Source organism: Dermacentor variabilis, chromosome 4, assembly GCF_050947875.1.
Source record: "Dermacentor variabilis isolate Ectoservices chromosome 4, ASM5094787v1, whole genome shotgun sequence".
Taxonomy (NCBI): Eukaryota; Metazoa; Arthropoda; class Arachnida; order Ixodida; family Ixodidae; genus Dermacentor; species Dermacentor variabilis.
This window is the reverse complement of record NC_134571.1, coordinates 45,711,629-45,735,335: the sequence shown is the minus strand read 5'-3', so window position 1 is coordinate 45,735,335 and position 23,707 is coordinate 45,711,629. Positions and strand designations below refer to the sequence as shown.

General features: G+C 44.2%; 1 protein-coding gene across 2 annotated transcripts in view; it reads left to right on the top strand.

Moving 5' to 3' along the window:
• The first annotated feature begins 181 nt into the window (after nt 1-181).
• Nucleotides 182-23,707, top strand: part of Ube3a (ubiquitin protein ligase E3A) — a 63,728-nt gene continuing 40,202 nt past the window's right edge. Inside the window, exons 1-5 of one of the 2 annotated variants that reach the window (XM_075688866.1) lie at nt 182-425; nt 4,042-4,268; nt 15,366-15,527; nt 21,522-21,671; nt 22,998-23,388. In XM_075688866.1, the coding sequence (XP_075544981.1) occupies nt 361-425; nt 4,042-4,268; nt 15,366-15,527; nt 21,522-21,671; nt 22,998-23,388 (995 nt within the window). In that variant the 5' untranslated portion in view covers nt 182-360. Of the gene's footprint in view, nt 426-4,041; nt 4,269-15,365; nt 15,528-21,494; nt 21,672-22,997; nt 23,389-23,707 lie in introns of both variants that reach the window. The other variant, XM_075688865.1, reaches the window with a different exon arrangement.

Here is a 23,707-nt window from a genome sequence, read left to right as displayed (position 1 = left end):
TGACTTCGCAAGTAAGCAGGTAATCTGCTGGAGTCAATGAATTAACATCACACTTAGTGTGTACATTATGTAATATTATTTTGCGGCCTTAAAATATTACCGAACCACTGACAGCATCATGAGACGCGTGTTGTGGTTGTGTGCAATGGTTACGCAACTGCGCCATCAGCCGTTGCTTGCGGTTCATTTGTTTTTTTATTTTCGCGCAGCAAATAGCAGCCGTGCAACGTCCCTTGATCAGGCACCGCTGTCATTAAAAGAAAGGAAACCTCCAGTTGTTATTCAAAGCTTGTCGATCAGATGCTCTGAAAAGGACCAGGCTTGATGAATTGAAAGGAAGCGACTGCAAACTGGGGACCTATGAATCCAAACAAGCGCCGAGACAGGGAGACAGGACGAGCATCCGGAGGCCAAGACAACTCCAAGTCAGTTAATTCAGTCTTCCACCTGTTCTTATCTAGACCGTGCTAATCACTTCACACATAAACTTCGTGAGACGTCTTGTTAAACGCATTTCGCGCGCAGGAACGCCTTTGCATATTCGTTCATTTGACGCAAGTACCAGTGGTGTACTTGCATTGAAGCGTACGTCCTCCCTGTGCTCGCTAGCGTTCGCGCTTGCGGTCGTGCCTAGCAACCAGTGCGATTGTGCCTCAGCAATGGTTGACAATTATTGCCGTTAACGTTTGACAACAATTTACCATAGACCTCGAATACCAGCACGGCATAACGGTACATTGCCTGGTAGTCATGCGCTGTTAGGTCTATTACTTATCAATGGCCGGGCGAGGTGAAGCTCGCGCATAATTGACTGAACCAAGGTTAAAACCTCTGTGCCTTAGTTTTCGCCTTGAAGGCACAAGCAGCGTTGGAACCGATAACACCGTACCTGACGATTGTCGGCAGATATGGCGTTAAGGAAGCGCAATAAGTTCACAAGCATTCAACTTGTGATATAACCCGCGCTGAAGTGGCTGTCTAGTAAAAATACCGCTTAGCACCGTGTTCTGGGATCCAACTTTCATAACTGTGAACAGTCTCGACACGTACAGTTGTTATGCAATAATAGCCGTATCATTTTCGGGCGTGGAGTGGAGATACTAAGCACACCTATTAAACTGTACCTTGCAATGCTGTGTCATGGTCGATCATGCACACGCAACGCATGCAAAAGTCTCAGTTGTATCATTCTGTAATCGTTCCATTGAGGCATATATGCCCCTTCAAAAACACCTGAACTTCTATATAGTACATTTGTTCAAATTGCCTCATGAGACTTCACAACATGCATGTGTCCTGAATGCAGTACATGTAACTTATCTAACCGTGTTAAAATAATTTTATTGAAAGCACCGAACAAAAATAATGAGAACAATTCATTAGTAATATAAATAAGAAATGTGATACTGACCTTATTAAGCATGAGCCTTTTACAGAAGTATTGCTTAATTATATAAACTTGATGACACTCGCATTTCACTTTCAGTACTATAGACTCCTGTTTAAGTGAACTCAAAGGGACCGTAAAAATTTATTTACCTGCCGTGGTTGCTTAGTGGCTTTGGCATTGCGCTGCCAAGCATGAGGTCGCATGATCAAATCCCACCCACCGCGGCCGCATTTCAGTTGGGGTGAAATATAAAAATGTCCATGTACTGTGCATCTGGGGCACATTAAAGAATCTTGCATTGTCAGAACCAATACAGAGTGCTCCACTACAGCGTGCCTCATAATCAAATCAGGGTTTCCGCATGTAAAACACCAAATTTTAATTTCATTAATTCAAATTTGATTGCATTATCGGAAGTTGCGCTTAACAAAAGTGATCCACAAAACGCACTCTTACTGGTGTAACCAAATATCCATGAAAAAAACATGAAACAGCATTAGAACCAAAAGGCAGCTGTAAAAAGATAGGTGTATTTCATTTGCAGGATATTAAATATTATGCACTCTTCAGAAATTGAGAAATCATTGCTTTCTGGGACTGTGCAAACCAGTGTGCTGTCACAAAAGCGGAAATGCAACATTATGGCTTAGTGGCTATGGTATTGTGCTGCTAAGCACGAGGTTGCGGGATCAATTGCCAGCCACGGCGGCCACATTTCGATGGGGGCGAAATGCCTAACGCCATTGTACTGTGCATTGGGTGCACATTGAAGATGCCCAGGGACCCGCTGTGGTGGCTTAGCAGCTACGATGTTGCGCTGCAAAGCATGAGGTCACAGGATCAAATGCCAGCCATGGCATGGCGGCCACATTTCAATGGGGGTGAAATGTATAAATGCCCATGTGCTGTGCAATGGGTACACGTTGAAGATCCCCAGGGACCCGCCGCAGTGGCTTAGCGGCTACAGTGTTGTGCTGCTAAGCACAAGGACATGGGATCAAATCCCGGTCGTCGAGGCCGCATTTCAATAGGGGCAAAATGCAGAAACCGCCATGTCCTGTGCGTCGGGGGCATGTTAAAGGTCCTCTGGTGGTCAAAATTAATCCGGTGCCCACCACTACGGCATGCCTCATAATCAAATTGTGGTGTTGGCACATAAAATCACAGAATTCAAATATCTCCAGGTAGTTATAATTAATCAGGCGTGCCTCATAATCAGGCATGTAGCACCTCATAATTTAATTAACTTAAGTTTAACAAAAGCCACAATTTCCCCTTGCCTGGCAAAAGGTTAAAAGGGCACTAAAAAGAAAGATAATTTTAGTGTATCAGTAAATTACCCTTATATAATACCAAATAAAGCCACTTTTATCCTGACGAGATGGCTGGTAAGGCAGAAAGTGCACAAAAATAGAACACAGGTGGCACTGCCTCCTTGAAGTTTCCGTACCAGCTCACTGTGACATCATAGATTTTGACAGTGTTTGCTTGGGCCTAGGTAAATTTTTGTTTGTAAATATATACTACATTGTGTTCTAAGGGCTCTAAAGACTGAACTTTTGCCATTTTGAGGAACTTTTACCGAGCTACAACAGTCCACATATGATAAAGTACTTTGAAATCCACGAAATCACACTTAAGTACCAGCACTGGAGTTATTGCGCAAAGTTAAAGAAATAAAGAAGCGTTGACCCTCATTTTCTATTTAGTAATCAACCTCTTATATCTAAAAATCAACAAGTATATGGTTTTCAAACTCTGTTTGATCAGTTGAAACTGATTTACTGTGTGACTTTAGCCTCCCTTTAAATGCAGCAAAGTGTTCTGGGCATTATAAGCTGCGTCACGTGTAATCACTACCGGTTTTTTTATCTCCTGTGCAATGTCCCCAATGTGCAAGGTATTCCAATCCGGGCCTTTCCCTGAGCCAAGTAGCAGGTGCTGCAACTGCGGAAATGTGGCTTAACCACTTTCGTGGCGTCTGCTAAGCAGGCTTTTTGTGCATTGAGCCTATGTTAAACCATCTAAACGTTCATGCATTGTTCCTCATATCCAAAAATGTAACCTCACCAGGCTCACCTTAACAAAAGTCTACAGTTTTGGAACAAGGAATGCACTTCATAAGATTTCCCATTAATGCAGGCATTTATCATTTTTTTTCTTGGCAAAGCTTCTCAGACCTTGCTGTCTGTGGTCACACAGAAAACAAATTACATGTTTGATGGTTGGATAGGACCTCAGATCTCCAAGCCTGCTGCTCTAACCTTAAGTCACAATCTCACCCATACTTTTTGCATGCTAATGTGAGGTACCTCATTGAGATTATTGGCGTGTGTGCCACATTGTGTAGAACGTGTGTACGAGAGAACCTCTTCACGAAAGGTTCACTTAACAAGACTTCTAACATGTCCTTTGCATCTGTGTACAGTTTTCTTCTGGTTTAATGCTTGTTTACTTGAAAACTAGTTCTATGTGAAAAATTGCACTTTTGACTCTGTGTGCAAAGAATGTCAGTGCAGCGTCAAATGCAAGACTTACCTTTTTTTCTCCTCATTTTCATTATTACGTGCATGCTCACTCCAATCAGCAACCAACCTATGCAGAGTTCCCAACAGTCTTGACTTGACACCTGTGTCGTCTCTCTCCTGTAGGAAGCTGGCAGTAAAAGAACTCATAGAGCGTTACTACTACCAGTTGACGGAGGGCTGTGGTCGTGAGGGCTGCTCCAACGAGAACTGTGCTTCCAGCGGCCGCTTGCATCGCCTGTCGCCAAATGAGGCTGCTGCCCGAGCCCTGCATCTAATGATGGCCAAGGCGGCACTCTGCGACAGAGCTGCCTCCAACCACACTGTAGAGCTTGCGACCGAAGCATCTTCGTGTAAGTTGCTGCCTAAGACACCACCAGTTCTTAAAGGAGTACTGACAGAAAATTTGTCTCATTTTTATCTCCTTATCAAATAGCTGTTGACCCAGTAATTACACCAGGGAGCCTCAATTCCTTGAGAGCGCAACAATGGTTAACTACATTACCTTTTAATGCAACCGCTTCAAGAAGCGTGCAAAGTGCAGTGCAACTTCGCACTTAGGGCTCTATAATATAAAGCTATTCCTATCCGTTTTTATTCCAAATTGGCCGTTAGCCCTCCCAGATAGGTCAGAATGGTTCGGGTCCAGCACATATGGGTGGAGCCCGAGCCATTTTGACCTATCACAGAGGGCTAATGGCAGATTTGGAATGAAAACAGATTAGAATAGTTTTATGTTGTACCGGCCTTAGAAAAAAAGACTGTTCTCGTCTCTGAAATCTGACGTAGTGGTCTCATGGTACCAGACACTACTGACGTGCACACGCACACTATGACCGTTCTGCAGAAAGCTGAGTCAATTGAGCACTCAACAGGACCAGATGGAATAGCAGGGTTCCTTGCATTTCCAGGAGGAGTACACAGTTGAAAGGGCTAATATGGCAGGTTTTGGTCACACTGGCCATTGTATGGCCTTCAGCGATTGCACCAGGCTAACTGGCACACTCTTGAGTTTATTGTGGTACAGTAAAACATCGTTAATTCAGATTTCACGGTACCGAAGGAACTATCCGAATCAACTGAGTGTCGAATTCTTGTGGCTATTAAGAAAACAAACAAATGCTAACTAAGTCAACATGCCTTTGTTTACTAAATGAATGAGCCATTCATGTTTCTATTTTGCACAAAAGCAGTGCGGAAGCTGGAATTCTTGTCATCTCATGGCTGATTAGTGCTCGCAGTGGTGAAGGCCTCGCGACTTTCATCGCAGGGCGGCCGCGGCTCACATCTTCATCTGAGAGGGGCTTTTTTACTACTGCGCGCACATCCAGATTATTTTTTCACCAGTGAGCTAGTTGCCGTCCATTACGATGTAGCCAGTGCTCTTCATCCTCGAAAGCTTGTCATAACGAAACTACTGTTTGCCGCAACCGCTGTGGATGAAACCACGGTCGCTGTCAAGGCAAGCATGGACGGCGACCTTGCGGTTCTGAATGTGCAGCCGATGCCCACACTGAGTCAAAACAAAACTGCCGTTTACTGCAGTTGCAGACAAAACCGCGGTTGCTATCGACACGATCATGTATGACAACTGTGCAGTTACGAAGGCACACGACCTACGCGGTGTTGTGCGCGATGGTGAACGCGTAAATAGGCGCGAAAAGAGTTCTGGGGTTGGTGTCATTCATATACTAGGGTGCCTTGATGCCCACGTGCGCCGCTGAAGGTGAGGACATCCGTGTCATCTGCTACAATGGCTGCCATTACGCCGCCTGCCGCAGCTGGGTAGCATGCGAAATGTGCTACCGCTTTGCGGTGCACCGGATACATTCGGAAACAAGTGAACGTTAGCGAGCTTTTTTTTGAAGTTTGGACAGCACTTAGTGCTGTTGGTTGCCTAAATGCTTATTAAGGAAACGATGCACTATTTTACTTGCATAATGATCGCACTCGCGTAACGATGGCACCCCTAAATTTTGTCGTCAAAATTGGATTTTTTTTATTGTTTCCCGTGTAATGATCGCACCCTGAACTTGCTGCAGTGATGTGTTGTGTGCCAAGTCTACCTAATGGTGATCACGTTTACGATCTTTTGAATACTGTTGAATGCTACACGAACGTCTCTTCAAGACATACCAAGCAGTCTGCACACACCAAACATTCTTAAGCATATGCCCCATTTTATTCCTTTCATCACTTTCCACATTTACATGAAGAAACAACAAAGCTAGAACCAAACTTGCCTTGGCTTAATTATTTGAAGGCTTTATAAAGGTTGTGGTCAACAACAACAACAACAAAAAAGGCACATTTCAATTCTTCTTGTCTGCATTCGTGGGCACGCAACAAATTATGAGCAGCAACGATAGTAGCCACGTTTACACTGATACGTTAGAAGTGTACCCTATTCATACGCCAATGCTTGTAACACAGCTAATATATTCGCCCACCCTTAGCGGAAACGTATTGTGTTAGGATAGTACTAGTGAAGGCAAATGGCCGCAATTTCCTCAGCATACCTGCCATGTGTTTCTGTGTTACTGGCAGCTGAACATGCCCATCTCTGTTTCTGTCCCCTCAAAGTGGACAAGGCTGCGTTATTGCCGCAGACTTGCCGATATTAGCAATATTACTCATTACTGATACGGAAGAAACTGTTTCAATGTACGTAATGTACTCACAAAAAAGAACAAAAAATCGTGTTCGGCACGTTCGGCCTGCTCTGCTGGCCGCCATTTTTCTTTTGGTGTCCCGCAGTGGGATGAAAAAAAAATGTTTTCTTTTCGCTGGAAATTTAACCGCATAATGATCGCAGCCCTGAATTTACGGCACTTTTTTTGACAAAAAAGTCTTGTGTCCCCATCTACATTTTTTGCACTGTTAACACCAGGAAATAAAATGCTCCATGGCAGAATTTGCTGAGGTCTGACACTGGCCACTTCAGAGTGATTGTGAATGAAGAAAAAAAAAAACAGAACTGCGTAATGATTTAAAGGGGCACTAAAGGCTAATACTAAGTCGACGTGGACTGTTTAAATACCATTCCAGAAACCTCGCAATGCTTGTTTTGTGCCAAGAAAAGGCTTAGTTTACGAGAAAATTGCATCCGAAGGGTCCGAATACCTTTCTCGAAACTCAAATCTCCCGCCACCCAACCGGGGGAGTGGTTACATCGCATACGCCATCATCGCCCTTTGCTGCCATCGGTGAGGGAAACGACGCCCAACAGACTTCAGTACCGAGCCAAGACAGATAAAGTCAGAGTGGTGGATTGCCGCTGCTTTTTGGCCAAGTGGTTTAGACTGTTCAGACATCTGGCGCCATCACATGGAAGTTGAATTCTCTACTATTTGCAGTTTGTGCAAGTTTCACGAGCCAGCAAAACCAGCGCAGCACTACACGATAACTACCAAAACGCAAAAGAGTGGGTGGTGCTCAGTTGAGAGAAAACTAAACCATTTGACTGCCCACATCGTTGTCAAGGGTAATTTCAATGAGTTTGTTTGTCTAAACATGAAATAGAACTGGACAAGTAGCAATTTATTTCGTCTTATAATACAATACGAGGATGTTTTGTGCAACGAGTGGTTGACTACTAGTGACAGAATTTAACTGATCAGTGCTTTTGTCATCGGGCCAGTGTTTGAATGTCCCAGGGGAGTCTCTAATCATGTCATGCATTTACCACGACTTCTCGATTATTAAGGTTCTGTTCGTAATAATATTGACGCCTTAGAGATTCTCGAGCACTAATCTATCACTTTAGCTTAACTTAATATTTGTCTTTAATGTCCCTTTAAGACTGGAGGAGAAGGCAACCTTGAAACAAAGAAACAGTGAAAGATAAAAAAAATTAAGAACCACACACGTACATACATGGGCATCAGACCAGAACAAAAGGCATACTTAAAATATTGAAAGGAATATACAAAACAAGAAGGATATCATCTGCAGACATACATACATAATACAGTCAAATCTCGATATTATAAATCACGTGCGACCGCTGAAAGTTGTTCGTTATTTTGAAATATTGTTGTAATGAAAAACTTGTGGTTATAAGCCAGTGGACAAACCTAGGAATGAAAGTGACATACTTTGGCAGTAGACGCATGAGCAGACAAGCATACTTTCCAATAAAAGGGGCTGCTGAGCATGAGGTCGCGGGATTGAATCCTGGCCACGGCGGCCGCATTTTGATGGGGGCGAAATGCAAAACGCCTGTGTACTTAGATTTAGGTGCACGTTAAAGAACCCCAGGTGGTCAAAATTTCCGGAGTCCTCCACTACGGCGTGCCTCATAATCAGAAAGTGGTTTTGGCACGTAAAACCCCATAATTTTTCTTTTTTTCAATAAAAGTGTTTCACTCGCTTCAAAGCTGCTTTATTTGAAGAAATTAGTGATTTCCTTCTGGTATGTGCAGCACACGCGACTGATTAGGAATGTGTCTACATCATCCAGTGCAATACCTCATCGGTTATGTCATTACACCAAGTGATGAAAGTGCGGACTTTGTTCACGTGCACTAAAACATCGGTGTTCGACAGGATCTCATATTCTGTGTTCAGTAACCCACAGTCATCTTCCTTCGGGTTGTCATCGTCACAGGCGACATCATGAACCCAGTTAACAATCTCTTTGCCTGTCAGTTCTGCCACCGTTAGCACTGCGCTGTCCCTTTCCACATAGTCGTTGAAGGAAGAGATGGTGGGCAGCAGTACTGCAACCTCGGTCCACAGGTCTCCTAGGTTGTTGGATGATCTCCAGATCATCTTCAAGCTTCACAGGCGCTTTGACAAGTCATGCTTTTCGCCAGCAGTTGCTAATGGTGGACGTCTTCTGGTTTCACCAAGCTCCTGTGAGCATTTCCGCTGCCTGACGAATATTGATTGCAGTCGGCTACTTTAGGTGGAGGTTGATAATCAACCACTGCACAAGGCACTTACGAAATTCTCCTTACGAAAAGTCTAGGGGTTGCAGCAAGGATGTGTTGTTTGGCAGCAGAAACTCCAAGCGAACGTGCGTCAGGCTAACATTCACAATGTGAGCAGAGCAGTTGTTGACAACCAGTAGAAGTCTTTGGTCATCCCGCCTCATTTTGTTGCCGAGTTTGATGAGCCACTCGGAAAAGAGTTCTCTGGTCATTCAGGCTCGTTTGTAGGTGTGGTAGTTGTACGGTAATAACATGACGTTTTTCATGCAGCGAGGCTTCGCATACTTGCCAATGACAGGTGGCTTAATTTTCTTCGTGGCTGTTGCATTGCTGCATAGTAGGACTGTCACTTGACTTCTTCCCTTTATTGCACTGCTGCCCTTTGAAGTGCATCCTCCTCTCTGGCAGGAGCTGATAAACACATGCAGTCTCATCCGCATTAAAAATATCGTCTTCAGAGTATGATTCAGCCACCTCTAGAAGACGATCATTGCGCCAGGAATCCGTGCCTTCTCTGTCAGCAGCCTTTTCCTCGCCCAAGACTACCTGCCAAGTTATTACATTCCTTTAGGGGAAAAGAAAAAGCCAACCGGCACTGGCGTTGAAGCCAGTGATATCAACGCATCAGCAAATTCGCGGGCTTTTTCTTGGAGCAGTGGGCCAGACACGGGAAGATTTTGCAGTCTGGCATCTCTTCCAGATTTTGTCCACATTTTGAAAGTTTCCCAGTCGCAGCCATTTCCTCGTAGGAGTGAGTTGCAATTCCTGGTGAAGCTTGACAAGCTTGTCTCGGTCTTTCAGAATGATTGCGATGGTCGATAGGGCAATGCTAGTGTACTAGATTGGGAGAGTGGGTCCAATGAGGGCTCTGTGCTGAGGCATTTTTTATTGAAAATACAGATGGCGCCACCATCGCCTTCTGAATGCCACGCCGGAGGCGCTGGCCAGCAGCGTCGGAGGGTGCCGAAGAGAAGCACGGCCGCGCTCGAAGGCAGCGTTGCAGTTGCATTCAAGCACGACCGCAATCAGATGGATCGCGTTTGTTGTTTTCCTTTTTAAACCTTATGTGCGTGTTTTTACTGTGTCGTGAGGGAATGAAATTCAGAGCTCATATTGCAAAGAAATGGGGTTCATGTACAGGAATGGTCTGGACGAGGTACAGGAATAAATCCACCGTGTGACTTAATTAGGTGTTAAATAAAAATTGGTAAACCGTCGTTTTCTGCCTTTCTCAAGGCGATATATTGAATGCTAACAATATTTCCCCAATGCCCTAACAACTGCAGCAATTTGACATTTAGGGAGAATGTAGGCCACATTATTCGTTACGTGCAGCACATTTTTTTGTAGGTTAATTGTGTGTTTTGAGAATATTTACGGAATAGCCGTTTTTACCCCCTATTTTTATTCATCATACGTCTGAGACGTAGTTGGTTTTCCAGGTCCCCTGGGGCAATAAAGCAAAACACATTGTTTATATTAGTTTAAATTAGGAAGGATGTTACCTGCTGTCTGTCTTCGAGCTCGCGCAGGTTTCCATTGTCACATGCCTCTAATGTCAATGACGGTTCAACTGAGAGCAGGTGCGTTCTCTTTGACGACCGGCCTTCATATGTTGCATGTGAGGCCGTTCTCTTTTCCATGGGCTGCTCGCGTGTGGGCTGCTCATAGAGATACTCCGGAAGATACGGCAAGAGATTGTGGGTAACGCATCAGACTGAAGCGCAGACTTTCTAGTGGCTGTGTAGATACTTCCTAGCCTTCAATGATATGCACATAAGGCCTCAGTATGTACTTTGCATCAAAGTGCAGCTCACAAATGGAGTCGGTGGCTTCTAAAGGGCCGATCGGTGCAGTGAAAATTGAGCTCCCACACCCGGCGCCTTTCTTCTTCTTTAGGGACTCCAAAGAGCGAGAGCTTGGCCTGACCTTTCAATCTGCTGTATACGGTTTTGCAACCCACTACACAACAGTAGTTCTTTCACCGAGGTGTGCTCATCCTCTCATCCTTCGAAGACTCTGCCAAGTCGCCGAGTTACCAGACAAACTATAGACATCGGCGAGGGCTGTCTGCATGTGTATAAGTTGTGCAGACGGCATCGTGCAGACGGCATCGTGCAGACGTCATCGTGCAGACGTCATCGTGCAGACGTCATCGTGAAGACGGCATCGTGAAGACGGCATCGTGAAGACGGCATCGTGAAGACGGCATCGTGAAGACGGCATCGTGAAGACGGCATCGTGAAGACTGCATCGTGCAGACGGCATCGTGCAGACGGAAGCGAGGAACCTCAATTCATGGCAAAGCAGTAATTTTATTGTATTGTTTTTTTTTCTCGCACATACTAGGTACAAAAAGTGACGAAAAAAAAAAAAAAAAACACAAGCACGATAGTGTGTCGAGCAGACGATGGCGCATTGAGCAGACGACAGCTCGGCGCCACCGTAACCACCTCTCGTATGTGCGGTTACGCTGGGCCGCCGAGGCACCGGACTGGCTGGAACTTCAGAAGAAGGCGATGGCAGCGCCGCTGTAAATTTCAACGTATTTTGCTTCACTCTCGCCACTTGTTGTGGCCTCCATTGGACCCACTCCCCCATTCTAGTACACTCTAGCAATGCCACGCTGTCTGCACATGTCGATTTGCTTTTTTCCTGTGTCGATTTCCTGCAATAGCCCAATTTGTCCTGCAGCGAAAACTGCTTTCACTTCTTTTTGATGCCGTCACTAGCTGCATTCATCGTTGGATCTTGCGCAAACGTTGCCAAACTTTTGTCGTGAAGTTCTTGGTGAAGTTTGTGGTGAAGCAGTCGGCACTTGACATGGTGATGATGATAGTTACTGCACTCGTGGTTTTTGTTTCACGCAAGCGTTGCGGCATTGTTACTTTTAGCTGAATTCGTAATAATGATGTCCTTCGGTTATAAAGGGGAAAATAAATTATGTGCGTTATTCTGAAGTATGCATTGTATTGAAATTTGTAGTTCTGAATTATTTTTACATTGAAGATATAGGCAGTCTGGCAGGGATTTTTAAAATATTCGTAAATTTGAGAAATTCATTAATGTGGGGTTGGTAGTAACGAGATTTGACTGTATGTTCTATGATACATTTCACCTTAAAAAAATAGCGAAAGCAAAAATCAAAGGCACATACAGGACCAACCAAGTGCAGTAAGGAATGTTTATGAAGCAAAGTGCAGGATTAGAAAGCATGCACATGGGAACCAAAATCTTTTAAGCGTACAGGTGATCTCAGTGTGTCCATTTCTTATGAAAGGTTGACACCGGTACAAGTTTTGCTTGCATGCCCATTCGAACTGCCGGCTGGAAACTGCCGAAGGTGTATGTGGAGCCTTATTCTTACGTAGAACAAAGTTGGGACTGCATTCAGTTCCATCTTTTTTCAACCATCTGCACAGTTTCGCTCGTAGTTGTTTGGTTCAAAGTGGCCTGCAAAGAAAATCAAAATTGGATGTTAACAGGATGGTAAAATAAAAACGAATGCCTTTCGTTGTCATTGAACCTCTATTTATGCATGCAGTATGATTCGTGGCAAGAACTAGCAGTGACTTGGACAAAAAAAAAAAAAAAAATAGATCAGCTGAGCTCACGTGCACTTTCACGTAAGCCGCTTCAATGAGCGTCATGGACTTAGCCTGCTATTAGGATAACGCTTTCAATTTTTGCTCTAAAATATTCGTGCAAATAAAAGAAATGAAGGACCAGGTCTATCAGGTGTGATTTTAAAGCGGGCATTACAGATTTCATTCCATCTATAGCTTGGTAGCCAAGTCTCCAATTTCCTAATGGGGTCGAATTTAATTATTAGGTGAGAATGACACAACACTGCACAATAGCGTGTGCTTTGTTTGTCATCTAAATGTCCCCGCTTCACAAGTGTACAGACGGCGATATACACAAAGTGGGCATGGGTCCAGCCTCGTAACGTTACACATTTTTCGCAGGTACAGCATATGTTTTGTATTAAATCACTGCGATTTCGGTAGAGGCCTTCAAAGGTCGACCGAGTCGTGCGAACGTGTGCACGAATAAATAAGCACTGCAGCCAGGGTAAAACTTTTCTACGCAACACTGCTATGATATCCATGGCAGTACTTCTGAATGTATTATTGTACTCGAGGCCCTTCAACCAGCATGAGATGCCGAATGGGTGCTTTTGTGTTCCATATAATATGCCGACCTTCTATCTGATGCATTTTCTTACGGCGGTGTCGTTCCTTGAATGCCCCGGACAGTACGCTGTACGACGTTTGACTGCCTGACGTTAGCCTACGCACCCAATACAGAAATAATGGGGCGCTATGCAATACTGGCTAATCAAATTACCGCACATTCTAAAAAATCAATGTTTACTTACGCTGCAAATGGATGACGTGTTCGTTGGATGCCACTTGTCACGTTTGATTTTTACTGTCCAAGAAAGCCTTCTTTTTGGGTCTCTTGGAAAGCAGTACAGGTTCCAGCCGTTTCTGGAATGATTGCTGCACTGTGGCACGCGACACCTGGGCATGGTGACGAAAGCGAGCCCCAACCTAACAACATGCACACCACGCGCAAATGACCGGTTGGAGGCGTGAAAATGGCGGTCATGCTGCCGTCAAGGCCTAGGAGGCGGCACCTGCCCTTTCAAAAGCTGGCACCACTCTGAGCAAGAGTGCGCGCATCAAGGCACTCTGTCACGTGCGCTTTCCACTGATGGCTATGGTGATGTGGACTAGCGATGCGCTAATGCCATTTTTGCTCTTTTGAGTCACACATTTGTGGCCCTCCAGCACACGCTGAGCTCCGAGAGTTGTCCGAATTAACTGATGTGAGGCCAAATACGTCCAAATTAACAAGAGTTTTGTTGCATTAAATTATGCATATGCCTGCCGGGACCAGAGGACAAGTCCGAATGATCCAATTTTCCGAATTAACAAGAGTCAAATTAACAAGATTTTATTGTACAACAGTAATGTGACCTTCATTTCTGGCGATGTGAAGAATCTTCTTTCTCACGTGTTAAACTGCACTGCAAACTGCAAGTCGTGTGTATATTGAATAGGTGCTGTAAATATTTGTGGTGCTCTCGAGGGATTGAGGCTTCTTACTGTAGTTATGGAGTCGACAGCTGACCAATGGCGAACCACGCTGGAGTCACGTGGTGGGCGCGGCCAATCACAGACTCCAGCATGACCTTCAATCATTTGCTTTTTGTGCGCTTGTTTCGGTATGGAGGAGATTGCTGAAGTGGCAAATTTGAAGACAGAGAAATGCGCTTTCCAACGAGACCAAGATGGCGGCGCTCGGTCGCGCCGTTCCGGAGATATTGTGGCGTGAAAAACGCTGTTCTTTCTTGATTTCCGCGAGATTTTTCGCCACCTTGGCTGATAAAATGAATTTTTCATAGCACTTCTAAGTGGTTTACAGTGATGATATTTGGGTACCGGATAGAAAAAGGGTTATAGAAACTGAAAATGTGATTTTCAATAAATCGATTTTTTTTTTTGCCTTTTTCTCAATGTAAAACCCGCATCCCCCCTTAAGGCTTTTGAGGTCAGAAATAGTACTATAGTGGTTGACGTGATGGTTGAGAGGTGAAGAATGCAAACACAGTTGTGTTCTGATACTTTTTAGATGCCTAATTATGCTTTGAATCCCTTTTATAAAAAGTGTTTGATTATAGTTTTCATCTCTACTCTCTCTACTCATTGTTACAGCCCTTTTGTATGATACAGCTGTGGGCCTAAGTCAGCATGTACAGAGCTGAAATGTTTTGCCAGTCAAGCAAAACGGTCATGCCTTTCAATATTATCGCACTCACTAATGTTGTTGCGAACACGCCCCACCATCAGGCAGCTGATGAGTGACTTCCATCGTCTTTGGTAAGACCTGGATCATAGTGATGCACTAGAATTTGTGAAAGATTGCCAAGGGTAGAAACAGAAATGGGCCATCAGAAAAATTTCAAGGTGCCTGTTGGAGCAGCTAGAGGATCAATAACTGATAGTATGGTTGCACTTTGTTTATATATCAATGTTGTTGCGTTGTCCTCTTAGCACGAAGTCATGGGTTTGATTTGTGTACTGCTGCTGTTGCAATACTTTTGGGGCACAATGCAGAAGTTCTTGTATACTCAGGTTCAGTGTGTTTAAAGGACTCTATGGGGTAATAATTAATCAGTGCGTGCTGGTTATATCGCACATAATGTTTGAAAGCAGTCTGAAAAAAAAAAAAAAGATAAAAGATAAATACAAAGGGCCACCTAAGAAAGACCTCACTGTTGCTGCTAAAAGCTGAAGCTGCTTCCCTTTCTGGTTTTGAGCTATGCTTAAGGTAATCATAGCAGCAAAGTAACAGAAGTAATAAGTTACGGCAACAAGCTGTGACGGTTGCAGAAGACAAGCAAGTGAACAGCTGTTGCTGTTTATATTTACACTAAGGTTGCTTTGAAGGCCCTCTGACTTCCTTTTCTAACTTCTTGTTTTCTTTTTGCCTCGCGCTTTCTTGCAGGTAGGTTAAGTGATCAGTGTAGCAATGCCACATCAGCATGTGGCGAAGGTGCGACATCAGCGGAACCTGCTGGAGCGTCACAGGAAATGGAGTTGGACTCTGAGTGCGCTGCGAACAGATCTCCCATTGTCTCCGAAACAATAACACAAAGTGAAAAAAGTGGTGAGCCGTGCGTCTGCTAGGCCTTCTTTTGCATAGTTTTCTACCACAATGCATAAAGAACGGTGTCTGGAAATATTGCATCAGGTGTAATGTCAGTGCATTTTGACCTGCCATGGAAGGTTGATGGCTGTGGCATGCGCTGCCAAGATTGAGGCAAGAAAAGCAATTTTGAAAAAATGGCTTTCAAAGTTGTACCTTATATTCTTTATCAAAAGGCACCAGGGTTGTAGTCATTGATGTCCTATCAAATGGAGTGTTTTGCCTTTAGTTTGAAGTGTTTTCCTGGCCTTTTTTTCCACAAGACATCCTCCTGCACTGCTCTGTGAAGAGCATGTTGGCCAGGTTGCAGACCAAATGTTGCACAATATCCCGCAACAGCACAATGGTTCCCATAATTGTGTTTGCATATATCTTGTCGATGGTTGTCTCTTGTGGAGCATAGAGGCTTACCTCTTAGCATCACTCGCATAATGTCTCAGTTGCATTCAGTGGCACATTTTCGTCCTTTTGTAGCGATGACCAAATGACTAAACGAAGGCTTTCAGCAGAATTTCCAATTTTTGTTTCCCTAGGTGACAGCTGAGGAGCTGCACTTTAAAAGGCAATAGTACAAGAGCAGCAATGCGGAAGGAACATGCACGCCTTTTAAGCCAGCACTTACGTGGAAATTTACCCTGTGCCTTTGTTACCCATTGTTTGCACCAGCTACCATATTTTGAGAACATTGTATTGTACAATCATTTTCTCCTTTAAACCTTGTGAGGGCCTGAAGAGCTTAGAGAATGCAGTGGATGGTTTGTTGTATATTGTGAGCACAACTAAACGTGACCGTCTTGGCTTCCCCTCCCCCTTTTGTTTTCGAACATAAAGATTTGTATTTGCACTTTTCATTTTTCTTGACACCTTCACACCAGGCACACACTTAAATTGTGGATGAATTGAAAAATCAAGCCAGGAAAGTTAGAATGTCCCGACCTGCACTGTCAAAAATGTGACCATGAAAAATAAATACCTAAAATAAAACACTGGACTTCGATGCGCGATGTGCTTGGTCACAGAGCCTGAGTTGCCGATGTACTTAAGGCTGAGGCGCAGGTTCAAGGAGTTTGTGCAGGATGTGCTCGATCGTCAAGTCCGAGGGGACGGTGCATGAAATGCCTAGCTACGGGTCCAAAGAGCATGCGTGCGATGAGGATGGTCGCGGGTCCGAGGATTGCGAGTTCAATGTGCTTGGTCATGACATACGAGGCATCACTGTTTGAAAGGCTTAGCTGCAGGTCCAAGCATTCCACGTGCGAAGTGTTTGGCCATGAAATCCACGTTGCCGATGCACAGAATGCTTAGCCGTCAGTCTGAAACGACCAGAAATGGAAGGATCGGCCTTGCTTCTCCTGATCTCGGCACTCATCGAGATCGCGGTGGTGGATTGCTTGCAAGGTGCAAAGACCAGACGATGCCCCTACGGAGTGAGTGTCGAACCAATGGCAAACTGCGCTGGAGTTGGTGAATGTAGCTAATAGGGGCTTGTTGGTATGGCATCTTCTATTTTGTTGTGGCGCAAGCTGAACAACAGCGATGACAAAAAGGCACAATTGACATACATGCAGAGCTGTGTGTGTGTCGATTGTGCCTTTCTGTTGTCCCTGTTGTTCAGCTTGCACTACAACAAAATGGAACACGCTGGAGTCTTACGACAGGCCCGGCCAATTGGAGACACCAGGACGACCTTCAATAATTTTTTTCAATCAGCTGAAGCAGTAAACTTAAAGACTGAGAGATGCGCTTTCCAACGAGACCAAGATAGCGGTGCTCGGTCGTGACGTTCCAGTGATTCGTGGCTTGAAAAATGCAATTTTGATGCCAAAGCGTCAAATGGCTCATTGAGCAAAAAAGCTGGTGTCTGGCATCTGTAGCAGCCTTAATTCCCATTGGCTGCGACACTGTGTTATGAGCACACCTTGACAGAGCAGTGCGAGGAAACGGAACACCAGCATGCCAGGTGTTGCATGAGGGGAGAGGGCATCACAGAGACGCTACGTCACCCTCGCTTTCGCTTTCAGAAGCCTGTGTTATCCACGCGTTTCTCGTACACGCGAATTCTCGCACACATGAATTCTCGCCTGCATTGAAGTGCACCTTGGTCAGGTTAAATCAAAACACGCCAAGTGTGTTAACCCACTCGCTTGCCCATGAGGAGTTCACAACTCAAAGGACTGCTGAGCATTGTTCAATTGGACATTAATACTTTCACATTGACAACTGATAAGAAATGCTTTTTTTCATGATTTTGGGGAAATTTTTCGCCACCTTGGCTGATGCATCACAATATTTTAGCAATTACACATGGTTTTCAGCATGGTGGAAGAATATGAGAAGTGTAAGAACTGCGCCGCAGTGCCATGGAAGAGTGTTTTCGTGATTAGCAATAGTTTCTCAAATCCAAACCCATGAGAGTGATTTTGTGCGCGACGGCGATGGCTTTGAACTACGAAACGGGCCATTACACGAGCAGTTCGCTCGTTCTTGCCGCTCGGTCGCTTGGCTCCGGGAATACAGAATTCGTCACTTTTTGCCAGGAAGGGCCATGAGCGACTTGCCAATAGCAGGAAACTGGAACTGCATGTGCACAGTCAAGTACTACCAGTTGTCACACGGAACGAGCAAACGATTAAATTTTGATACGTGCAAGGATAAGAATCTAGTGCAAAACCTTCAGAAATATCTTATGCTGATGTTTACTATCAAGCACGTGCCATCAACTTAAAATAATAAAGCACATGTCAGGACAGTTTCAGCATGTACCATATTTACTCGAATCTGTTGCACACTTTTTTCCAATAAAACGAGTCCTAAAATAGCCTGCACATTAGAATCAAGTATGGCCCTAAATCTGCGTTACCATATCGCCATCAGCATTTCAAAATGGCCGCCTCACACGCGTTTCGAGCCTAGCTGTCGTAGCTTTTCGTGCTGTAGTATGTGTGCTTGTTTAGTGCACTGTCCAGCTTCCTGGTCTTACCGTTGTTCGCATTTGCTCTATCAGCATGGAAGTGCTGATTGCAAAGACATGCCGAGTTCATCACGATGCCTCAATTAAAAGAAAAGTGATCACGCGTGCGGAGACGGATGAAAATCAGGCTGCATCACGGGTGTTTGGAGTTCCCGAAACTTGCATGCAGGACTGACGCAAACAGGAGAAGCTTTCTACTCCGGTGGCTGCTATATACGGCGCGGCCCCTATCTTGAAAGCAATCTGCAATGGAGAAAGAGTCTACGCATCTAGGTGCACTGCGCTGTGTTCTCATCGCTTAGTGCGCATTGAAGTAAAAGTCCACACAAAGGTCAATTCGCTTGCTCCTGCTACAGCACTTCCCCGCTCCAGCCTTTTGATAGTGCTTTCGCGGTCATTGTGTGAGGCGTGTTCATGCTTGCTTGTGCACGCGTGACACCATACTTGTTAATTTTGTTAGTAAGCGAATGTTTAAAACTTTATACGGCCGATAAAACTGCTATCCTTACTTTTCGTATAACTGGCTACTAATTTGCTATTGTAATCAATGCTTCGCCTTTCGGGAGAAACTGCAACTTTTTTTATTTATTGCAACTTTAGTGCATTGGGAGTAAACCTTCGTTTTTCCAAATAAGAGAAAGTTGTATTCCTGTATGAAAGAATGAAGTGCGCAGTACTGTAAAGGAGTTTTCTTTCTTTTGCGGCAAATGGGTGCGCGCTAAAATGAAGGCTGTTTCTTTTTTCCTTTTTTTTAAATCACGGAAAACAGTTGCGCGTTGCAATTGAGGGCGCGTTAAAATTGAGTAAATATGGCATTTGCTGCCTTCATACAGGCAACACCGAGGAAACATTGCTCAAAGTCGTCATTCGCATGGGGTATGACTTGTAGGCAACAAGCGAACACGACAGCCATCTCCATCGCATCACTTGTCACTGTCACGCGCAAGATCTCTTGCATGCGCTTTATACTTGATTTTTGCAGCCGATAGATGGTGTGTGTAGTTCGGGGCCTGCGGAGGGCCCCTTTTTTACATTGAGCTAATGGAAAATTGAGAGTACATGGTTGTGTTGCATGCACTTTCTCAGCAGTGTGTCAAACTTTTTAGTGCATAACAGGGGAATAAATGCTTTGTCCTTTTTTGTATTAAGAGGTACAAGTCGTGCTATAAGTATTTCTTGTGTATTTTGCACCAAAAGATGATGATGGCCTAACAGTGTGTGCAATCGCCAGGAAGGATCAATCCCTTCAGCCAGTGGAGTATTGCCACGAAATACATTTCGAGCACCAAGTCATGTGCAGTGGATGGACAGCGCATCACAATCTAGTACACTGTTATAATGCATAAGGGTATTTTCGTATGTTTTACCACACCAATAAGATCTTGTAAATGCTCTGGGGCTCTCTCTGTAGTGTCTGCATGCTGGTTGCATCTGCAAACGGTCATGTTATCTCTCTTCAGTAAATGCCTGTACTCTTGTAGATGCTTCTGAAACAGCCACACAATTTTATTTATTTAGAATACTGTAAGCTCGAACGGGCTCTTGCAGAGTGAGAAATGCATGTACAGCAGAGTAAAATCTTATCATTGATGAAAATGCAAGCATCACAAGAAAAAACAATAAATAAAACTTGCGAAAAATCAAAATTTCATTCAAAGGAATGCTTTAATAGTTTCAGGTCATTGCATCTAATCACATAAGGTCAATTCCAACATGATTGATACTACTTTCGTTATCGCAAATACAGGGAAATGCCTGTATGGTATAATTTTATTTCTATGTGTGCAAACTTCGTAACAGGCGCACCCTCATAGAAAGTGTGTGAGTGTAACCATGCATGAATAAAAAAGTTGGATGCGATGGTGGCTAGCAAAAAGGAAAATTCACAACTTGGTTGATTGAAGGGCACTTAATTATCCATCACTAAAGAAGACATTTGAGCTAATGCCTTATACAGCAGCATGTGCGGGTTTCCCAGCATTCAGGGGTTCAAATCTATGCAGCAACACGGGATAGACTATCGGTATAACAATGAAAATCAATAAATGCTGACCAGGCTTGTTCAAGGTATTTAAGCTGTGGGAGCCACTATTGAACGCAAAAAGAGAAACTGCCATTGATTTAACTGACAATCTGCACAAATCCGCATTTGACTTGATGCACAAAGTGCCCTTTGGTCCTTCTTCCAGTAGAATAATCCTCCCTGAGACAGCAAACATGTGGCACCTGCTCATTACACAGATGTGTCTTTCTGCAATTCCCCGGTACTGTCATGTGATTAAGGGTTTAGTATAGGGGTTTGGCTGCTTTGAATTTGTATTTCCAGCTTCTTTGTGGTAGTTGTGGTTATTACATTGGGGGGTAATTTAACATACATACTACAAACCACCAGGTGGATCAACAGCCTGTATATCTATATGTTATTTGATGCCCATTTATGCCCAATCCGAAGCAGCCTAACAATTATCTCAGCATAAACAATCCATAACTGGCACTCGAAAAAAAAAAAAAACAGAAAATGCACATAAATAAGCTTTGGAATGCATTTTATTGCTTACTATACTTGAGTGTGCTTTCCTAATGCACATGTGCCAAGTCAGGGGCACCCTGACAAATGTCCCCTGCCATCTGTCCCAGAAAGTGCGTAACATTAGGGAGTCTTCTTTCTTGCTTGGAGGCCAGTTCATACATCTCTCATATTCTTCTACCATGGTTTTCAGTGACAATATTTCGGAATCAGGTTTTAAAAAAAAAGCTATAGAAACTGAGAATGTGATTTTAATTTTTTTTTTTTTTTTTGCTAATTTCTGATGGCTATTGGCGCAAATGGGGTGTGTGGCTGAAGCAATAAACTCTCTTATCTCTACTAAATTTTTGTTAAGGGTTACTTAATCTTCACGGAAGCAACTGGCACGTTCCAATGTAGAACTTGTTCATTTCCTTTTACCTTTCTTTAGCAAATGGTGCAAGCATCACCACAACAGTTCTTGCAGCCTCAAGCTTAAGAGATGAGCTACGCCCTCAGGACATGGAAATTGACCTGTACTGCACCTTCAATGATAGCAGCCCACTAACGGTCCTGCCAAAAAAGCTGATGAGTGTAAAGAACACCCTTTCCCCACAGGAAAAGCCTGGTGAGTGATACTTCAGTACCAAATTGTTTAGCTTCCTGTTCGTCACATGTTCAAGCACCATGTGCAGTCACATGCTCATCTATATCTGACTTTGGCAAATAATACTTAGCCAGTAGATTTATGCGAAGAAAAAGAAAAGCAGTGAGAAATTCCTTGTCACATTGCATTTCATATGCTCAGAGTCGCCAAGTCTCAAATTCATTGGCTCCAGACGAGCTCTACCAGGGCAGTTGATGTTGCCCCTAAATGGCGCATTGCCTTACTTTACAGTAAGTTTGAACACTGTAACAGGTTGTTTTAAATGTAGTATAGCTTGAACACATTGTCTCTACCCATGCCCATTGTTATCTTGGCTCAGCACAGAGTCAAATGATATTCGGTGAGAAAAATGTATGAAATGTAGTGTTTCTTGCAGAGATATCGATGTACTGCCTGTAGCTTCATCATTTATTTTTATTAGAAATGTGGATAACAGGAACTGAGGGGCTCCATTTCTTGTTTGTTACGACCACATGATGCCAACAGACAATGAAGCCAATGAAAGGATATGAAAAATTCACTGTTGCTTTAATTGAAATGTAGAAGTAATAAGGAAACTAAAAATGAAGTGAACGAAATGACAACATGCTGCCTGTGGGAATTGAACCTACAATCTCTGCACGGCATGTGCGATGCTCTACCAATTGAGCTGTGGTAGCTGCTGCCCCCCCCCCCCCCCATTTGCTTTCTTGGGTATCGTACTAGACCTACCCCATGAGTGTTAATAAACGTAACCTTGAGAGTGCCGTTTATAAATATACGTTTTGACCATTACAATTTGTAATTTTGACACTTTTTTATGGTGTTTTCCACTGGTCATTCTGGAGCAGCTGCTGAAATACTGCAACGAGTGCTATGATTTCACCAGTCCGAATCTGCCAGCGAAGAGCAAGAGTGCTCCGCAGTAGATTATACTGGAACTTGTTGCGCACATGTCACGAAAAGTGATTCTCAAAACAGTGCTTGACTTCCGCTCTCCAGGATTTCATGGCAACAAAAGTCGCTGTCCCACAGCAGGGACAATGTTGCTCACCAATTTCACATAAAAACGGAAGCAATATACCCGCACCTCGGCAGCAGAACAAGCTAGAGGAGGTGATCCACAACAACCAGTGGAAAGCGCGAACATGCTTCAGATCGACGAGTAGAAACTGGATTCACCACTTAGGAGCCAAAAATTTTGCTCCAGATCGACCAGCGGGAAATGTGATCAGATTATGAGTACGAAAAATGTTCGAAGGAAATCATGGTGCAATGTGCCAGAAAACAATTGTTGCTTTCTGACAGCCACCTCTGGAACAACAGCACCGGCAGAGACGGCTCCAAAGGCTCCGCGGACATATCGCATGCTGACTGAGGAACTCCTCCTTGGCCTGGTGTCTGAATGTCGCTCCTGCGGCAACTACACACCCCTCATCCATGCGCTGGGCCAGGTGTTCTCACGGGAGAAGTTCCTTAAGCGCAGCTTTCCACGGAGGCTGTCGCCTTCTTCAGAGGACGGAGGCCTGACCAAGGAAGACCTGCGAACTATGGAGGGTGACATGGACAAGGACCAGGACTCGCTTGAACTGGAAGGGGGAATGGTAGCCAACGATAGCGACGACATGCTTGTGGAGGCTGGTCTGTCGGAAGCGGTGCCTGATGGTGTGTCTAGGAATGTTGCAGCTATGTTAAAGGAGTGAGTACTGACTCAATGGTGTTTCTTTTTGCAGAAAAGCTGTAAAGCCCCCGTATTCACAGTTTGCTAATTTGTGTGTGGGACTTGTTCTTGCCTGTTCTGTCCAGTGGGTGTCAAAGGAAAAAAGCATCTGACATTGCTCTGTGGGCAAATTGAACCTCCTGCATACTCAATGTTGCTCCATTTCAATTGACACCTGCCGTGGTAGCTTAGTGGCTATGAAGTTGTGCTGCTGAGCTTGAGGTCGTGGCTTTGATCCTGGTCGCGGTGGCCACATTTCGATGGGCGTGAAATGCAAAAATGTTTGTGCATTTCAATG